Raw genomic sequence first — 19,421 nt, forward strand, 5'->3', positions numbered from 1 at the left:
CAGTTGCCACACCATCTATTATCACCGAATAAGGAGTTCATCTAAACAGTAGCTTAAGGAGGACACATTTTATGAAACTACCTTCCGTAGGTGGCCCTTCACTGAGGCTGTTAATTGTTGTTTCTTAAGAGCAAATTCCTTGTGCGCTGAACACTGTTCAGTCAGATGATTCATGCGTCTCTGAATGCATCCCATCATTTCATGGACACCGGTCACCTGAGAGCTGAATGGAACAAGCCAGCTGTTAGTTCACTCCACCTCCGTATAGTAGCCCCTGGAATAAGGAACATTTGAAAATGGAACTACTCTTTCATGAGAAGTCTGAGTTGATAGAAGGTATCAAGCTTCAGGCTTTACGATAATAGAAGTTAAGTAGCTACAGTTCTGGCACCGCAGAGAGCAAAACCAAATTATGTTCCTTTGTTTAAGTCAGTCCCGAGGGAAAAGATGAGTTATGGGTTTTGCAACGAGGTCTAATCTTCTTTTCTAAAGGTTTACTTTTTAATATTTCTTTAAGATATTTTGAGAACCTTATGGCAAAAAGCACAGTATGTTAGCCAAGAGTTTTCCTGGGGGTGTTATTTAAAAGCTTCATTTATCTAAAGATGCTCTTTGAATAGAAATGTGGCTCAACCAATTAACAAAACATTTACTAATCTAAGAGAGTAAAATATCGATGTAACACTAAGGACCTTGTTTGGCAAGGTTATGAATGCTCATGGCTGCATTCATTAGATGAAAACCAAGTTAGCACCAACAACTAAAAATCTAATGTACTACTTGTTCATAAGAAAGAAACCAAGCCTCATATTGTCATTTTCACTTCTGCTGGCCTCATGAGAAAAAGGGAACATGAGCGCTCAAAAAATGAAAATGCCTATAAAACAACAAATGAACCTCGAGTTGGACCCCATTTGCTCCAATCTAAAGATGGATTAGCAAATTTCCTAGCCATTTCCAATTTAGTCCCACTGGTAATACAAGACAATGAAAGAACATTGCTGATGGAATGAGTACTTCTTAATTTTTCAACCTTATTCTTAGGACAGAGCCTCTACTACAATGTTAGAAGTTGAAGTCTTTAGTTTCCTGTCAGTCATTTCCTTCAAATACTAATAAAGATTAACATGATAACTCTTAAATTTAATTAGCAAGAGCTAAAAAAGATCTTGGAATGAGGTACAGATTTCAGTAGTTTTACCTCAAATAATTAATTTATGACTCTGTAAAAATGAATTAAATTAGTAATGAAATGAGGGCAAGCTCCGAAAGGACTGAGAGGTAAAGGAACTTCACAGGAATGACAATGAGGCTGCTAAGAGGTGAGAATTCATCTAGTAGCTTGAGAATCTAATAGGATAAACATGGGATTCAAGTGTGTCCTCTGGGTACCACTGGTTTCCCAAAGAAGTTTAACTGGGGGGAAACCTTAATCCTGACATACAATGTTCTACAGACATTATACTTAAAACAATTAGTTTTGTATTTTAATAACTCCAAGATAGTGAAGAGTCTAATCAAGAAATCAGGAGAGTTTTAGAAATAAGTTTTATGATAATTAAGTGCACAAATTCTGTAAAAGCAGTGTATCGGTAATACTAATCATATTTTAACTAGGTTTTAGACTTTGAGACCTTATATGCTAAAAAGGCACTTAGCCCAGTTGTCCTGTCTCTTACAGTTCCAAGTTTTCTGTAAGTATGCAAATCTGAGAAGAGAAAGACAAATAAAAAAGTGAATAAGCACTGTGGAAAGACAGCATAGAGAACAAAGTTTGTGAAAGTAATTGGGTAAACACTTTCTAAAAACAATTCCTGAATACTTACTGTGACAGGTTTGCATTTTTAATGTTTTAAGTCGTCTCTTTTCTAATCTCATAACTACCCTATCATCTGGGTATAACTGTTGTCTCCATTTTGCAGATGCACAAACTGAGGAACAGAAAAGCTCCGTAACTTGCCCAGGTCAAAATTAAGTGGCAAAGCTGGGATTTAAACCTGTTCATCGGATCTCAGAATCCACAGACTTCACCACTTCTCAGTACCTTTTCTGGGTCTGTAACGCATGACCAGGGGTGGGGGGAAGTATTCTTCCTTTAAACTTTCACTTTCCCTGGAGTTGAGAGTTGATGGAAACAGGATTACCTCGTCTGGCATGCTCTTTTGAAACTGGCTGGGTTCTCCAGATAGTGCAATGTCTGTCTGTCGTTTTCAAAGTGGCCACTAGAGGGTCCCGGTACCAGCACTGAGAACGGACATCGGGAAACAAAACCAAATCCAGCATTCCTTTTGTAAAAATATTGCTCTTTGGCAACTTACAAATTTAATTTAGATGACCTAAAACCAACCAAATAGGCTCTCTCTCTTTCTGTCTTTGGAAGGACCATTCATTTTTGATTTTCCAACGACCTAGGAGATTCAGCCTCATCTTGAGAGGCCTGCCTCACGGTGTGTATCAGCTGCATTGTAAATTCTTGAAGGAAACGGACAACACTCTTTTCATCCATATATCTCTAAGGCCCTGAGCACAGAGTCTGATAAGTAGGAGATTAATGTATGTTTTTAATAAAATACACTTTGATCAATAATTAAGGGGAAAGAAGAAACTTAACGAACAAAAAGAATACATGCACAGATAGTTACTATATAAAAATGTCGCTAGTGTAGTACAGAATTGTACACCTGAAATCGATGTAACTTTACTAACAATTGTCACCCCAATAAACTTTAACTTAAAAAAAATGTCACTAGTAACAGTATCTAGTCGTTTTCAAATAATGATCACTTTGCCCTTTGCTCACTTATATAAGTTTTAGGCTATGCAAAGACTGCCCAATTTCTTTGATGGTTTAACATGTATAGGTAGGTGGACCGATACTTCCCTCTTCCATTTCAGCCTTAAGGGACAGGCTGAATTGCCGTTCCGCTGTGCATTACTGCCTGGCCACTGTGTACTCATTCCACTCTTACGTGACTTGGATCCCTTTCTCAGTATGAGAAGTTCTCTGTTATCTGGCTTGCCCTAGCCAGCTCCTGTTTTCCTCTCTGTGTCCCAGCTAGATCATCACTGTCTGCTCTGACATTAATCTCTTCCCTCTCCCTGATTCCCAGTGGGAATATACCTGCCATCTCCTAACACCAGGACTACCCCCTCAATTCCTTCTTCGTGTCAACTTCATCTGCAGGTTATAACCCACCCTGATGCCATTATTTTCAGTCAGAAACTTGATACACTGATTGCAGACTTTTCTTTTGAACATCACAAACATTTTAAAACATGTATAGCATGCATACTGACAATTTTCTCAGAGCCTATAAAGCAGATGGTTTGATCAAAGGAAAAAGATGACCTCACTCTCTGCCAGCAATTCTTACACTCACTGAAAATAAGTTAATAGATTTCCATCAGTCACCCAGGAATGAGTCCTAGTACTTCTCAATCATATTAAATAAATGATGGGATGAGAACTAAGAACGAATAACAGAAACTTGTTGAACGAAGTGCCGTCATTTAGCTCTGCTCCTGAAGCCGTACTGCTCCTGTGCTGCCTGATTGGGTGGGAGAGGGGCTAACAGTGGACTAGACCTCTAGCTCTTAGAATCTGTGACTCTAATTTCATTGTAAATACTGACTGACCTTTGGGCTTTGTCTGTAAGAATGGGTTAGACGGTGCCTGTGAGTATGTGTGAGTATGAGGTTCATCAAACTATTCCTAATGTTGACTTGAACTTTTCCAAGCATCAAAGATACTCAGAAATGACACACTGTGAAGGCTTCTTCAGACATTTGTTAGAAACTCCATCATGGGAGCCTTTTTTCCCTTGTTCATTGAGTCAGTAGAGAGGAGGGAACGGGGGAAGAAAATTGATTTTTTTTCCCCCAAAGAGCAGAGAATATTGACTTCTGGCTCAAAACTAGACTGCTCTATTTGCTGTATGGAAGCAGTTGCCTTATTTTTGCATCTGCCACAAATTGGGGCTGAGGGAGGGGAGCAAATCCCAATGTTAATGTGTTCTAATGATTCTTTTTGGAGAACAGCAAGTTGCTTTCAAACCTTTCATAAATTCTTATTGGCAGCCCATCTGGATTAGGAGCTGAACCAGATGGCAAGCACTTGACGAGTTACTCTATCTCATCAGAAGGAACCAGCTGATCATATTTTTCTTTTTGTGTATAGACAAATTACACTTTAAAAATGAATATATATATATATATATATATATATATATATATATATATATATATATATATATATATATATCTTCCTTATCTTTTGCTTGCTGGCTTCTTTTGACAGAGACCCAAACAATGTCCCTTTTTGTTTATGATCTTTATTTTGGAGGAAACAACAGTCATTCTCTAGATTTCATCTCTAATTGGAAAAAAATGCCATTGGTACTATAGAAGTGCAATGTATGTTTTTACAATTATTTTTCTGACTTAAGCTATAAAATCGAGAATCTCTATCAAACAAATCTCTCTCTCTCTCTCTCTCTCTCTCTCTCTCTCTCTCTCTCTCTCTCTCACACACACACACACACACACACACACACACACACACACATCTTCAATATACACATAGCAATATACACTTTCTGAAGAAACAGAAAGTAAGTGGCACCGAAGCTACAGAGCTCCTGGGTTCTGGCCCAGATACATCAGAGATGACCACAAATTCCATTCCTATGAGCCCAAAGAGACCTACACGAAGGGTAGGAGAATACCGGAAATAAGTAAGAGGGATGAGGTTCTCCCTTCTAGTAAAACGAGGTTGAAAAACCTTGAAAACAAATGCTACTTGGGCCAATGAGTCAGACACAGCAGGGCAATCAGGAACCATCCTTCAACCCCCACCAGATTCTCTGGCTACATCTCTGAGAGCCACTGTGTCTCCATGGGAGCTAACATGACTCTGACCAAACAACAAAACATGGATTCTGGACTAGAGACCTTGTGAGTTCAGGTGGAAGTTATTGCAAAGCTGGCTAAGGACAAGAGAACAAAGAGGAAAAGAACAAAAGCAGGAATATAAAGCCAAAAAACAAACACTTCCACTCCAGGTGAGAGTACAATCTAAAATTTCAAAACACATGAGGAAAGTAAATCCTAAGAAAGACATTAAACAATCAAGAGATAAATGTACTCTATCTGAATTGAAGATAAGTAATCTGAAAATGACTTTACCATAAATACATCTGAGATCATCAGAGATTAAAAAAAACATCCAACACCCATAATAAAAGAACAAGAAACTCCATAACAAAAACAGAAATAAAAACAGAATTGGATATGAAATAAAATGAGCTAGGAATTCTAGAAATGAAAAAATACAGTTATAACAACTTTTAAAAAATCAGTGAATGAAAACAAAGTGAAAATTAGCAAAAGAGAAAATTAGTCTGAGGGATTCACTAAGAATACAACACAAAGAGCTAAAGGATCGAAAAATCTGACAGTTCAGAGACCTGAAGGACAGACTGAGAGGCTCCAACATTCTACGAGGAGTTATAGGAGAAAAGAGAGCACAACAGAAAAATCAATATTTAAAGAGATAAGTGCTAACAATTTTCCATGATCAATGACACACATCCTCAGATAAAAAGGGCGCAGTAAGAACTAAGCAAGCAAATATTATCATTCGTGATAATTAGAAAAATATAAAAATATAGTTTAAGGTATTTCCTTCCCCAAAGTTTTTCTTCTTATAGTCTGTTAGTGTAATGCCATATATAAAACTTGCATCCAACTTTTACTCACTTAGCATTGTCTTGTAAGGCTATTCTCTGTCCTTAAATATTCCTCAAGAACACTACTTTGATATGGGTTTAGAATATTACATTATGAGCTTGTCCTTAAGATATTAAAACAGTTCTCTATTTTCTGGGAATATTTAGGTGTTTTTCAGATTTAGAAACAGAACTGTGATGAGTGTTTTATTTATAAGTATGTCTACTTATATCTCACCCTCTCTCTTTTCTGGGCTCCTTTCTCTCCAAACCTTCTAATCTGAGAGAACTCCTCCTTAGTCACCCAAGACAGAGATTTCTGCTCTGCCCTTTTAGTCAGGCTTCCTCTATACCCTGCAGTTTCAGACATTCTTACTCTGGGATCCTTGCTACTTCACACCACATTATCAGCATTATACATGAATGAATGCATATTGCAATGAGGGACTCCTAGATCTTTTACAGGATCCTAATCTAGTTACTCCTAGATTTAATGGAAAATGTGAGCTTTCAGTGCTTCCATACTGAGTTTCAGAATTATAAAAGCCTGGACAAAATGTTAACAGGCCCAGATTGCAGTTGTGACATTTACTCAACCTCTGAAAAGAACAACTTAATATAGACATGAACATGTTTGAAAAGTGACTGAGTTAACACAGTCATAAAAACTCGATTTTGCAATTTCTGAAATTTCAGTATCTGACATTTACCATCTAAATGCATCACCAAACTTTTTTTTTTTTAAACAGATATTTTAAGTTCTTACAGACTTGGTGGAATTCCCACAATATGCAATCATAGATGACTCTATTAGGCAAAGGAAATTTCTGTTTTTGTTTCTTTCTTTTATTTTGTTGGAGAGTTGGATTGTCTTTGTTTTCCACTTAAGATTTTTAAAAATATTTTTTACTATGATAGAGCCTTTCCTTTAATGTCATATCAAGTCCCTCAACATTTCAAATCAAGTCACCTAATATGTAAATACTAAGATGAGGGACATAAAAGAGGTTACCTGCATGGTTTCATCTCTACAAGGTGATGTCATGGTCTGGATGAGGAGATGATACTGTCACAAGTCAAACCACTAAGGAATGATTCAGAACATTACAGAATGAAAAGTGAAGCCATGAGACAGAGCTGACAAATACGACGGAATTCAAAAAGTAGTGTGTGTTTGATATGTATAAATTCTGTGCATCCAGGCTAAAGGGTGTAAAGCCTTCTCCCATCTCAGATGGTCAGGTTCCCCTATGGCCCTCTCAAATCTCATTCCTTCACTTGTCTTATCCTGACCACAGGAGCTTGGGAAGGTGTCTCCCTTCTCTGTCCTCGAGGCTTTCTTGGGCCGAGAGCACACTCCCTCGATGTGTCATTCTCTGACAGACTGTTAGTAAGGTTCCAGAGATGCAAGTCCACGTTTATATATCTTTGACTGCCCTTGACGCCTGGGGCTGTTGTGTCATACAAGGTGCTTATATGTCTAGTCAGTGAAGTTTTAAATAACAGGAAAGAAAGAAACTTTCAGGGAAGGTGAGATTTGAGTTGAAACTAGAGGATACATGGAGCACATTTTAAGCACACTGGAATATAAGAAGAATCCATGTTTACTAAGTGGCCAGGCTCCTTGTTGTTCACTGAAGTGGAATGAAGGCAGTAGACAGACACAGAATGAGCAACCTAACTTAGCGGTTCAGACTTGCATTCAAGTGCTCTACCTCTTACTGGCATGTGACAGGAAGTAGGGCAGGTTACTGACCCTCTCAGTGCCCGAGCGTCCTCATCTGCCAAACAGGGACAGTGATACCAGTACTACTGACATCACAGGGTGCTTTTGAGTGTTAAATTCACCAACATATAGAAAGTGTTTCTCAACCAAAATGCCCCTCGATAGATGAATGAATAAAGAAGTTGTGGTATATATACACAATGGAATACTATTCGGCGGTAGGAAAAGGTGATAGGAACATTTGTGACAACATGGATGGATCTTGAGAGTATAATGCTAAGCGAAATAAGTCAGACAGAAAAAGAAGAGAACCATATGATGTCACTGATACGTGATATATAAACCCAAAACAACAAAAGAACAAGACAAACAAATGAGAAACAAAAACTCATAGACACAGACAATAACTTAGTGGTTACCAGAGGGTAAGGGGAGTGGCAGGGGGAGATGAGGGTAAGGGGGATCAAATATATGGTGATGGAAGGAGAACTGACTCTGGGTGGTGAACACACAATGGGATTTATAGATGATGTAATACAGAATTGTACACCTGAAATCTATGTAATTTTACTAACAAATGTCACCCCAATAAATTAAAAAAAAAAGAAATGAAAGGTTCACTAAAAAAAAAGAAAGAAAAGAAAGTTTCTAACACTAGTGTTTCCATGACTGTTAATGACCATGTGAACAATCTAACTTTCACCCAGATCTTTGATTCTGTCTTATGCTCCAGCCCCGTCACCCTCTCACTCAGCCACATCGTCCTTTTTTCCGTTACATCTTTGCTGTTGCTCTGCCTGGTCTACTCATCTCCCAGCTATTTGCACCGTAGTTCCTTCCCTTAAAGAATCCTTCCCTGCCTACAATGTCTAAATGGTTGCTTTCCCACGGTCACTCTCTATTCCATCTCACCTTTATAGTTTTTCATAGCACTCATTGCTGTGTAAGAGCATGTTATTTACTGATTTACTTTGTTCAGTGACTCCTTCTTCCCACCGGAATATAAGCAGCATGAGGACAGACACTCTGCTTATCACTCCAGGCTTGGGAGCACCTGATTTACAAAAGATACTCAGTAATATCCTGGAATGACAAACAGACCACGCTGGGCCTGAGTCCATCATCCACAACGTCCACCCAGGCAAGCAGTGGTGATCCACATAAATGAAAATCACGGGAAAAGAATGCAAAATCCCAGTTAACTCCTGTTCGTATTTCTCTGTACAATATGAAAATATGAAGAATTAACATTAAAAAAGTAATAAATATTAGACAAAAACAGACAACACTTCAAGTTATATCAAAGCAAAATATTCAACCAGGATGAGGTCTTGTATACACCTTGTGGACAAAAAAAGGGTTCTACGGCAAGTAACCTCACAGGGTGATCTGATCAGAAATTCCTAACTGGGCAGATCATGGTGGGTAGTCACGTCCCAGGCCTATAACTTTTTAGTAAAAGGTTTATTTTTGCCTTAAGCAAGCCCTGTCCATTGTTTCTGTGCATCTAAGTTAACACATCTTTAAAATGGCTCTTTTCAGACCCCATCTTCTAATGTGTGAACCACCTTTTCAGACCCCTCATTTAAGACATAACCACCCTCAAGAGAGCACATGATTTTAAGTAATCTGTAATGCATCCCTGCTTTACTTTCTCCCACATCCATGTAATCTTCCTAATGTTCCTTCCTTAATTCCAAATGCATAAAAGAAACTGCAAACTTCTATTCTCCAGAAGCATTTGAGATCTTACTCTCAGGCATATGTCATCAGTTTGGCTCAAATAAACTTATAAAAATTCTCTACAGGTTTAGAAGTTTCTTACATTGACAGCTTAAATTCACCATAACAAGGTAGGATGAAAAATGGTACAGTTTGTTATGCAGGGATAGAAATTGAGTCAATACTGAAGCAAATTTACTTGTAAATGTTAAGTTAATTTTAGTAAACAGAAAAATGCAAATGAATACTTCGCACAGTGGCCTGGTTTTGCTGGGTGTTTGCGTGTCTTTGAGTTCTGAACTGGTAACTACACTGACAAGGAAAAAAAAAAAAAAGAGGTCCCTTGTTTTTGTCCAATTATGGAAAACTTCACCCTCACACAAAGTCTCTGACAGAGCACTTCCAATCACGACAGCTTCCTGTGGCTTAAAACATGCAGAATATTGCTTGGTAGCAGGCCGCCTTTGGTCCCTTTTAGACTGTGTTCAAATGTGATGCCAAGCAAGGCGTAGGAGGAGGTGAGGACCTGAAGCCAGGAGCTTTCAACTTCACTGCCAGTCTGCGTTTGACCATTGTCACATTCTACTACAAGCCTTGTGCGTCATAAGTGCAAATAAACGCACTGAAACGCCTTTCAAATTCAAGTGTATTTAGATTGTCACAGATATACTCTGAAAAGATAATAAACTATTTAAGGACTCAGAATTACCACCCAATTATAGGGAGGAAATAGAAAAGGCAGGGAAACATTTAAATAATCATTTATTTGGTGAAGCTGTTCCAGCTTCAAAGGTGTTTGATTCCAGGATAGAACAATAGTGTGGACCTGCTCCTAATAAGGTAATGATTACAGAGCAATAATGACAAAGGTCTCAGATTCACTGGGCAGCTTCTTCTCAGATAAACATGAACTTCTAAAGTCCTATTTTTTTGACTAAGAAAAAATCAGATCTAAGGGTCTCTGAGATGCCAACCTGACCCAATACTAAATTCTGTCTTTTATTACCTTATGATAAATGCTTATCTGTCCTATTTCAAATATAGCCTTTCTCAGTTAGTGAAAATGAATATAATTTGGTGCAGCTGACTTTATTGTAATAATTTGAAACAATGATGTGATTCAGTATTTACCTTTTAAAGCTCTTTGTATAGAAAGTAAAAAATATAAGTGAACCACTTGTTTATTGGACAATCTCTGTGCCAAGAGTAGTGTTATCTCATCTGATTAAAAACAAAACCAAACCTCTATGAAATGTATATCTTCATTTTACAGAGAAAGAAACTGAGGCTCACAGAAGTTAAGTTTAAAAGTGATGGCATTGTTTTGGCCCTCAGAATGCATGAAATAAAACTCCTTTGACACTGAGTCTTATGATTCAAACGTATGGTCCTAGGAACCTTAGTGTTATGTGTCCTAGTAGTGTGGCTGTCATTCAGAAGCCAAGGAAGCCATTGTGATGTTCAGTAATGTGTACTTTGCTCTGCTGAAATTTACATTTATTTCCATGGCCACCATGCTAAACTCCATTTCACTACAGCAGTGGCTGCAACTTGAAAACTCCTTCTCATGTTCTGCTTCTTTCCTCTGATGGTGACTCAGGTCATTGAACAGATAAATCATTAGCTGAAGAAGGGAAGCAAGTCCCAAATGGAATGCATGGGATTGAGGTCAGTAGCTAAGTGCGGCTGGAGTTTGCAACTCAGATTCTAATGCATTTCAATTCAGTTTTAATGGATTTTTATTCTATATCTACCTTCTGAATCAAAACGTCCTTTGCCAAGTAACGATTTTACCTTACCTTCAGTTTCTCCTACAAAATGGAAATAGTATTGATTTGTAAAATATTGTGAAATCTCAGGGTAACCAAATATCTTGGAACTACTGTAAAAGCTCATATATCTAGGATGTTGACAGAAACCGTGCTACTAATTACTTTTAAAATCCAGTTAATCAACCATTAACTAAAGTTTCTTGAAATGGTTCCTAAGTATTGTTTTTTCTACTAACACTCATTCTGTAGCCTGAAGACTAGAACTACAGATGCCTCTTTGAAAAACTGTGTGTGTGTGTGTGTGTGTGTGTGTGTGTGTGTGTGTGTGTGTGTGTATGGAAAGAGAGAGATTAAAGTAGAAAATTAAGACTGGAAAGAGCAAAGAAGGCAAAAGGAATGAGGCTAGCTCAGTAGATAAATGTATTGACCATTACACATGGAATGGCCCCAAACAGTCATTAACACCCTGAAGATAGACTAGAATGTAAAATACAAGCACTTCTTTTATGTTTAAGTACTGAAAATAAAGCATTACTGATGAGAGCAAAAGGTATAAAGTTTAGCAATAATAAACTGTGACCAGCTTTCCAACTCCAGGAGTTAAGCATCAAAACTGAGTAGAAAACTGTGGTTTCTGGCCAGAAAGCGGGGACTGGATTAACCCTCATGCCTTAAACAACTAGAAAATAAACAAAATAAAAGAAATAATAGTTCTCAGACATTGACGAACAGACACACAGGACAGTGATCCCCGAGAGAAGGGAAATGAAAGAGGTGAGCTTACAAATGCATCAGCTTATTGCTTGGAAGGCAATTTCCAGATCAAAGCTCAGGTAGGTGGAGCCCAGACAAAGCCTGAAAGTCTCGCTGAGTTGAGGGGACAGAGACCAGACTTCGGGAAGGCCAAACACCTTGGATTTCTGAGTCAGTACACTATAGAGACAGATCACCAGGGATGTGGGGAGGGGGTTTGGCTATCTCAGGATCAACTATGTGTGAAAGGAAACTGCCCAAGGGCAGGAAAAGTACTCCAAACAAAGAGGAGACGGAACAGAAAAATAACATCTATCTGTGCTTTGAGACCTACTTGGTAAAATGACATGGGACCATTCTCCAATTATAACTGGAGACCTTACTACCTAATCTAGTTGTCACATGACTCAGATCAGTATCGAACACCTACCCTGAGTCCAGATAGCCCCCCACAGGATATCTTTGCACCGTCCAAGACATTTAAACATTCTGGAAAACTGCACCTGGAGCAGGGGAGGGAGGAAGAGCTCCTGAACCACACTTTGAGGCCAGACCTGGGCACAGTGGAGCTTCTGGGGCCAAGTGGACATACCTTTACTTAATGCATGGCATGGAGCTCAAGTAAAGTAACTTTACTGTAGTAAAACTTTACTGTGGTACCTACACTTGTTATTGCTTGATTTTCAAAGGCGAGGATTATTTGCCCTTCTCATAGTCACAGCCTTTTGGCTACTGCTGGAAGACCTTGGATTATATCTGATCTTGGGTTTGCATGGTCCCGTAGCAACCATCATAAACCCTGGGTAAATATCTCTGTCCAGATTTAGACTGCGTTCTGGAAAGAAAATTCTCTAAACCCAAACTTACCAAATCTACATTTTAAAACACATCTAACATAGAACAAAACAAAAATAGAAATAGAATAATTTTACCACATTCTGGCAGTTCATTGTTCCTCAAATTGAATGTTTCTGAGTTTCAAGGAGATTGTGAATATAGAAGATAAAATACTGGGCTTCACCCATTTGCACAAATCTTCAAGTCTCTCTGTCAAAATGTAAGCCCTGCCTTCATTTCTTCCTGGCCAATATCTATTCTATCATCTGCTCTGCTATCTGCCTTTTTTGTCTTCCAGTCCCTACTCTTTCTCATACTTTCCCATTGCATTTTCTTTCTGTTTCAAAATAATGTTCTCTCCTTATTCCCTCCCAACTCTAAACTCACACCAAAACACTCACCAAAAGTGCTAATACAAACGACCAGCCCTAGCACAATTGGGAAGAGTATGGGTTCTAGGGTTCATGCATGTGGATTCAAATTCTGGATCTGTCACTAGCTGGCTGTGTGACCTTGTGCAAATTACTTAACTTCTCTGTGTCTCCGTTACTTGTAAAAGGAGAACATTAATAGTATGTGCCTTGTAGAGTTGCTGTGAAAATTAATGAGCTAATGCTTCTAAAGCTCTTTGCAAAGTGCCTGCCACATGCTGGGCTCTCAGTAAATGTGAGCTACTATTATTATGAACAATGTCACCTTTTATTTGGGTTTTTTGCATGGTGAGTCACTACAGGCATATATGAAAGGGAATTCTGGTCCTCATTTATTTATTTATTTATTTATTTTTCCAGAAAAAAAACAAAAACAAAACAGGGTAGACTGAAGGCTCATGAATTAAAAGGGAGGAAATCCCATGGAGGTGCCAGGATACGAAAAACATTGAGAAGTAAAGCTCTGTGTCTTCTTTTGGCCTTTCCCTTTCCCCTACTCAGAAAGTCATAGAAAGAAAGCTTTAGCATTTTCTGGTCCACAGGCTCAGAATATGGCCTCACTTCTGGATGAGTAATACTAAGCTCGAAATGACTGTTGACCAAAATTCAATAGATCCTTTTAAGCCATGTCATAGTATTAGAAGCAGAAAAAAAAAAATCATGCAACTTATTTTTTAACAGGCTGTGGAAACTGTGAAAAAGCTTGTCCCACTGAGGAAGAAACAGACTTTACTCACCTGCCGGAGTCTACTTGGCTGATTAAGGCTTGTCCCTTCTGCAAAGCATCAGCTGTGCAGTCTTTAATTTCTCTGTGTAATTCCTCATGCCTTGCTGCCAAGACAGGCAGACTTAAACCCTCTGATTTAAGGAGCTTAAGGTAAGCTTCAACTCTTCCAAGCACATCAAATGCCTGCCAAAGAAAACATACTTTCATTTTCTGCTTTTCTAGTTTAAAATCTACGTCAATGTCTACATGAAATATTAGAGATTAAACCAGGCTATTCGATTTATTAGTTTAATCAAAACCCAAAACAACAAGTTTAGTCTTGGAAAACAGCTGTATAGGTTTAAGGCTCCATTTGGGGAAACTGATCATAGCTTAGTTCAGCATATGTAAGTGTCAACACTATAAACTTACCAAAATAGTTTACATTGAGAACGTACCTATACAACTCTGTTCTAACTGTATAGAATTCAGAGGGCCAGCTTTATTTTTTGCACATTCTGTATTGCATACAAATAATAGATGAGGTATTTTTAAAATATCATGCAGACTTTCATAACCTGAATGTCTCTGTAGCATTCTTCAAAGGAAATTTCCCAATAAACTGCACTCTGAACCTGAAACACTGTAGGGAAATATTCAAGAAATTACTAATGTGCTTTTGCTCTTGCCTTTCCATGTAGAAGAACTTCAGCTTGCTCCATCTGAAACATCCACCTGTCTACTGAGAAGATTAGAATTTGATTTTGAAGCCACGAAAGACAAAGACCAAGGTAATATTTAGCTTCTGACATGCAAATAAGATTATGCAGGGGGGAAAGAAGGGGGGGGAGAGGCCAATTAGCTCAGCTGCCTAGAGCATGGTGCTAATAACACCAAGGTTGTAGGTTTGATCCCCGCATGGGCCATTGTGAGCTGTGCCCTCCTTAAAAACAAACGAACAAAAAACCATAACCTTGTAAACCAAGATATTGTCTTGAGAGAAGAGTTTTGAATTCTTTCATTTTCTTCCTTTATTAACGAATCAACAACCAAGCATGGGGAATTAAGCTCATCGCATTAACCTAGAGTAAAGAGGAACCATCCTGTTGGTCATTAAGGCTTACTTGGCATTAAGATGGAGACGGGTATGATAAAAAAAAAGGCAGCAAGAGAGGACTGTGGTAATATGAGGAAAAAAGAGAGCATGCACAGTGCCATGGTCTTCACAGGTTTCCTCATATCTCGTCTTTGAATGTGGGCCTGGAAAGCAGGAGATGAGTTAGGGAAACTGAAGGAAAACTGAATGGTAAGGGAGCTCTTGCCCTGTTGCCCTTTGGCACTACTGGAAGAAGGCACCTTATGGGAAGCATCCTACGAGCCTAGAGAACAGTCCGATCCCAATAAGCCCTGTCAGCAGGGCCGTGAAGCCTACGCTTCCTGGTTGCAGAGTTGGAAGCCAGCACGATTAGCAGGGGCCTCCCAGGTACAGTAGGAAGACTCATGAGCAATGTGACAGGTGGTCTTGTGAGTCCAGTACCACGAAGACCTGAGAGACACCAGAGGAGAAAGGCTGAGTTGATATTAAGGGGAAACAGTTTAAGCCAAGGATACAGCTATGGAGCTCTGTAAAAGCACACAGGCGCCTGCCCTGGTCACCATCTCAGGGGGTGAGTTTTCACGGCAGAATTGGAACTAGAAAAACATTTGAATTTATAAATGAACTCTCTCAAATATGGTCCTATTACTTATATGTTGATATTCTGTTCTTCCACCAGTGTCATCACGTCTCCTGAATCTGCTCTTTCTGTTCAGTTAGACTGTTGAAAACAAAATCATTCCCATTTATCTAGCAGCTGATAGGAAGTAATAATAACCACAGTTGAATGAGAACCAACTATGTGCTCCGTCTATACTATTTGTTTCGCGATTACTTTTCATCAGTCAACAAATATTTTTTACTGTCTCCTAAGTTTGAAACGCATTGTCTTTTACCGCCCAGGGAGAGAGCAAGAAATTATCCTTATTACATGACCGGGGAAACTGAGTCTCAGAAGGTTAAGTAAATTACACAAAGTGATACTTCTACTAAGTGGCAGATTTAGTATTTGCAACCAGTTTGTCTGGCCCTGAGGACCTTGCTCTGAAACCACAGACTATGGCACCATGTGGCAAAGAATTACTGTGGGAAGCTTAAGAAAGAAGGGATATTTCTAAGAAGACTGTTAATCTTAGGTGGAAAAGGTGGGATTTTAAATAAGTGTCCACCTTTCCTTTGTACAAGTGAGAAAAGATACACAGAAAGGTAGAGAAATTTCTTTTATGCTATAAAGGACTCTAAAAGAAAGATAGCGTGTTTTTTTTGTTGTTTTTTTTCTTTTTGGTGAACCTATCACTGAGTGTCTTCGCCCTTCTCCTGGCGGCCTGGGCCAGAGACATCCCTTTCTAAACTGTTTTTCTGATTTGTCTGCTCATATCTCAAGCAGGCACTTTTGAGGGCCCTTCATTGATTGATTGATTGATTGATTGATTGATTGACTGATTTCACATATACAAAACAATTATTAAAGAAACTTTGAACCTGAAGAACTCTTCTTTATCTAATCCTTTTTTTCCTCCTGCAGTTGGCAACAGAGCCAAGATGCTAATGTTAGAAAAGATGATCTTTCCATAACACATTAAAACAACACTTGGCAATAACCATTGTTTCTGAATTTTGTTTTATATTTTAAATTTTTATTGCTTGTTTTGAATAAAGTGGAGTCTTTTGTTAACTAAGGGTTCATTTTAAAGTTAGTGCCTAAAACAAAAATCCATTATATTCAAAATTATCACAAACTCCCTTAAATCATACTTAACGCTTAATATATGAGTATGTGAACAAGTGTTTCCAGTAATACACATTCCCATTTAGGATTGAGAGCCGGGAACTAGACAAAAGGAAGAAATAAAAAGGAAAGCCTTTATGTGGATGTCAGGCCATTCACATCTTTCTTCCTTTAAGATAATTCTCAAGTTCCTAATGTGAATGGGGAAAGGATAGAGAATTTTGAAGTGCCTTTTCTTGCCTGCAAGTTTAACTGCATTCTGTTTTAATATTAAGCCATTATTACCTTAATACAGATCCTGTGTATTGCTGTTCTGAGAATTAAAGAAGAAAAAAATATGAAAGTAACTAGGGCATGATTATAGCAAATACTTAGAAAATATTGGTTGGCTATTGCTCTAAATCTTGATTGATGGGTCCCATCTTTGAAAACAAATCACTAAAAGAACACGGTCACCTGCTGCCTGTCACTCATCCCTCATGGGTCTTTCCTCTTGTGGCCCCATGAAACAACTGCTGCTCTCACACCCTTGGGCATCATTGGTCTCACCTTCGTCTGAGTTAAGATTCTAAAGCCATGTGTACATTAAATGCATGTGTGATGTGATTGCACACCATTCCTGAATGCTATCATAAAAGTATTATTTCCTAATAGAATGGAAATAAATGGAAGGGATAAACATGCACTAGACGGAGAAGATTTTATATCAAGCGCCAAGATAACCCATAGTTTAGAAAGGAAACAGCTAAATTTTCTTCCGAAGTTTTTTCCCCAAAAGATCAAAGTGTCAGGAAAGCACTTACTTATGAATTGCTCTGTGTGTCACACTTAATAGAATGATGGCAGTAGAAAGGAAGTGAGTGATTTCACTCCTTCTTTAGTTCAACAGATACATTTGGAAAATGCCTACTATAGGTAAGACAGGCTGGATGCTGTAAGAGAGCTTATTTCTTATCCTCAATTCTAACCTAGCCCTAATGGGAATAATCTGTAAACGTGGAACTAGTTAAATTTCTTAATTTTATGAGGAGGCCTCTTTCAAAAAGATTAGACTGTGATTGTCTGAATCACATGCAAACTTCATTTCCCTCATTCCCATGTAGAATTTGACGAGGAATCCATGTGCCAATTTCATAAATGATCTAAGTATCATGGCTCTCACTTAATCTACCCCCAAAATAGAACTGCGTGCTTTTCTATTTACCGTATCCATAAGGAACCTGATATACAGGATCCAGCCTGGAAAGAATATCTTTGTTGCACACATGGTACAAAAGAGCTAACTTCTGGCAAGAACCCTGCAGCCCGCACATAAACTCCTTTGCAATTAATATTTCACCTTTAGTTTTTCTCTTCACATCCCCTTCTTTCCTTCAAACTTGTGTGTGCAGGTCAAATAAAGGTTTTACGACTGAATGAATTAGGGGGGGAAAAGGATATAGGCGCAAGCATAATAGTTTCTCCCTGTAGATTCTAGTTCTTCATGACTATTTTATATGGTACCACTCAGTTCTTAGGCAGGTAAGGAGGAGATGAATAAACTCTTTTGGGCCCTGGTTTGGAAAAGACTAAGGGGTTGTTTGAGTTTTGTTCTTTAAGACAATAAAAATCTCTCCTTTTTCCCTTGTTAAGTACAAGATCCAGAGCTGCACCAGATCAAATAGAGATGGTATCAGGACATGGCACACTTTATTCTTTTTAAAATATCTCTGAGATTAATATATTAAACATGAACCATAAGTCATCTGGCATAATTCTTAAACTATGCTGTTTCATAAAGGTGTTTAATAAGTAATATTGTTTCCTTCTTGACTAATTCGAAGAGAATCAGCATAAACACACACACACACACACACACACACACACCAAAAAAAAACTGCAAATCATTGAAAATTTCCTTCCATGAGTCCTAAGGCCGGAGAATGAGTTTGGTTGGAACTCTTATAATTATCGAGGACACATACTCAACTCAGTTTTTAATTAGAGCCCTGCATTCCACTATCTGTGCAGATTCAGATTTCCTCTGGCTTCAGTTTTTACAAAGACTGAAAGGTTTAGTGTCAGCCAAAAACATACGATGGAGAAAAGACAGCCTCTTCAATAAACGGTGCTGGGAGAATAGGAAAGCCACGTGCAAAAGAATGGAACGAGACTGCTATCTGTCACCGTGTACCAAAATTAATTCAAAATGAATCAAAGACCTAAACATAAAACCTGACACAATAAACTGCATAGAAGAAAACATAAGTACTAAACTATGGACCTTGGGTTCAAAGACGATTTTATGAATTTGTCCTCAAAGGCAAGGGAAATAAAAGCTGAAGTAAATGAATGGGACTATATCAAACTAAAAAGCTTTGGCACAGCAAAAGAAACCATCGACAAAATAAAGAGGCAACCAACTGAATGGGAGAAGATATTTGCAAACAGTGCCTCTGATAAGGGGCTAATGTCCAAAATATATAAGGAAATCATACAACTCAACAACAAAAAAACAAACAATCCAATTAAAAATGGGCAGAGAACCTGAATACACACTTCTCCAAAGAGGACTTACAAATGGCAAATAGACATATGAAAAGATGCTCAACATCACTAATCATCAGATAAATGCAAATAAAAACCACATTGAGGTAACACCTCAACCGGTCAGAATGGCTATCATCAACAAGACAAAAAATAACAAGTATAGGAGAGACTGTGGAGAAAAAGGAACCCTCATACACTGTTGGTGGGAATGCAGACTGGTGCAGCCGCTATGGAAGGCAGTGTGGAGGTTCCTCAAAAACTTAAGAATAGAATTAACATATGATCCAGCAATCCCTCTCCTGGATATATACCCCAAAAAATCTGAAAATATTTATCCATAGAGATATATGTGCTCCGATGTTCACTGAAGCTTTATTTATGATGGCCAAGACAT

General features: G+C 38.3%; 1 protein-coding gene across 2 annotated transcripts in view; it reads right to left on the bottom strand.

The window, feature by feature from the left end:
* Positions 1–19,421, bottom strand: part of CCDC141 (coiled-coil domain containing 141) — a 167,179-nt gene that overhangs the window by 54,474 nt on the left and 93,284 nt on the right. For both annotated transcript variants that reach the window (XM_081051212.1, XM_081051211.1), the window contains exons 8-9: positions 13,705–13,877; positions 82–223 (exon numbers count right to left, since the gene is read on the bottom strand). In XM_081051212.1, the coding sequence (XP_080907338.1) occupies positions 82–223; positions 13,705–13,877 (315 nt within the window). The remainder of the gene's footprint in view (positions 1–81; positions 224–13,704; positions 13,878–19,421) is intronic.

The sequence above is a fragment of the Rhinolophus hipposideros genome, assembly GCF_964194185.1.
Source record: "Rhinolophus hipposideros genome assembly, chromosome: 6".
NCBI classification, from domain to species: domain Eukaryota; kingdom Metazoa; phylum Chordata; class Mammalia; order Chiroptera; family Rhinolophidae; genus Rhinolophus; species Rhinolophus hipposideros.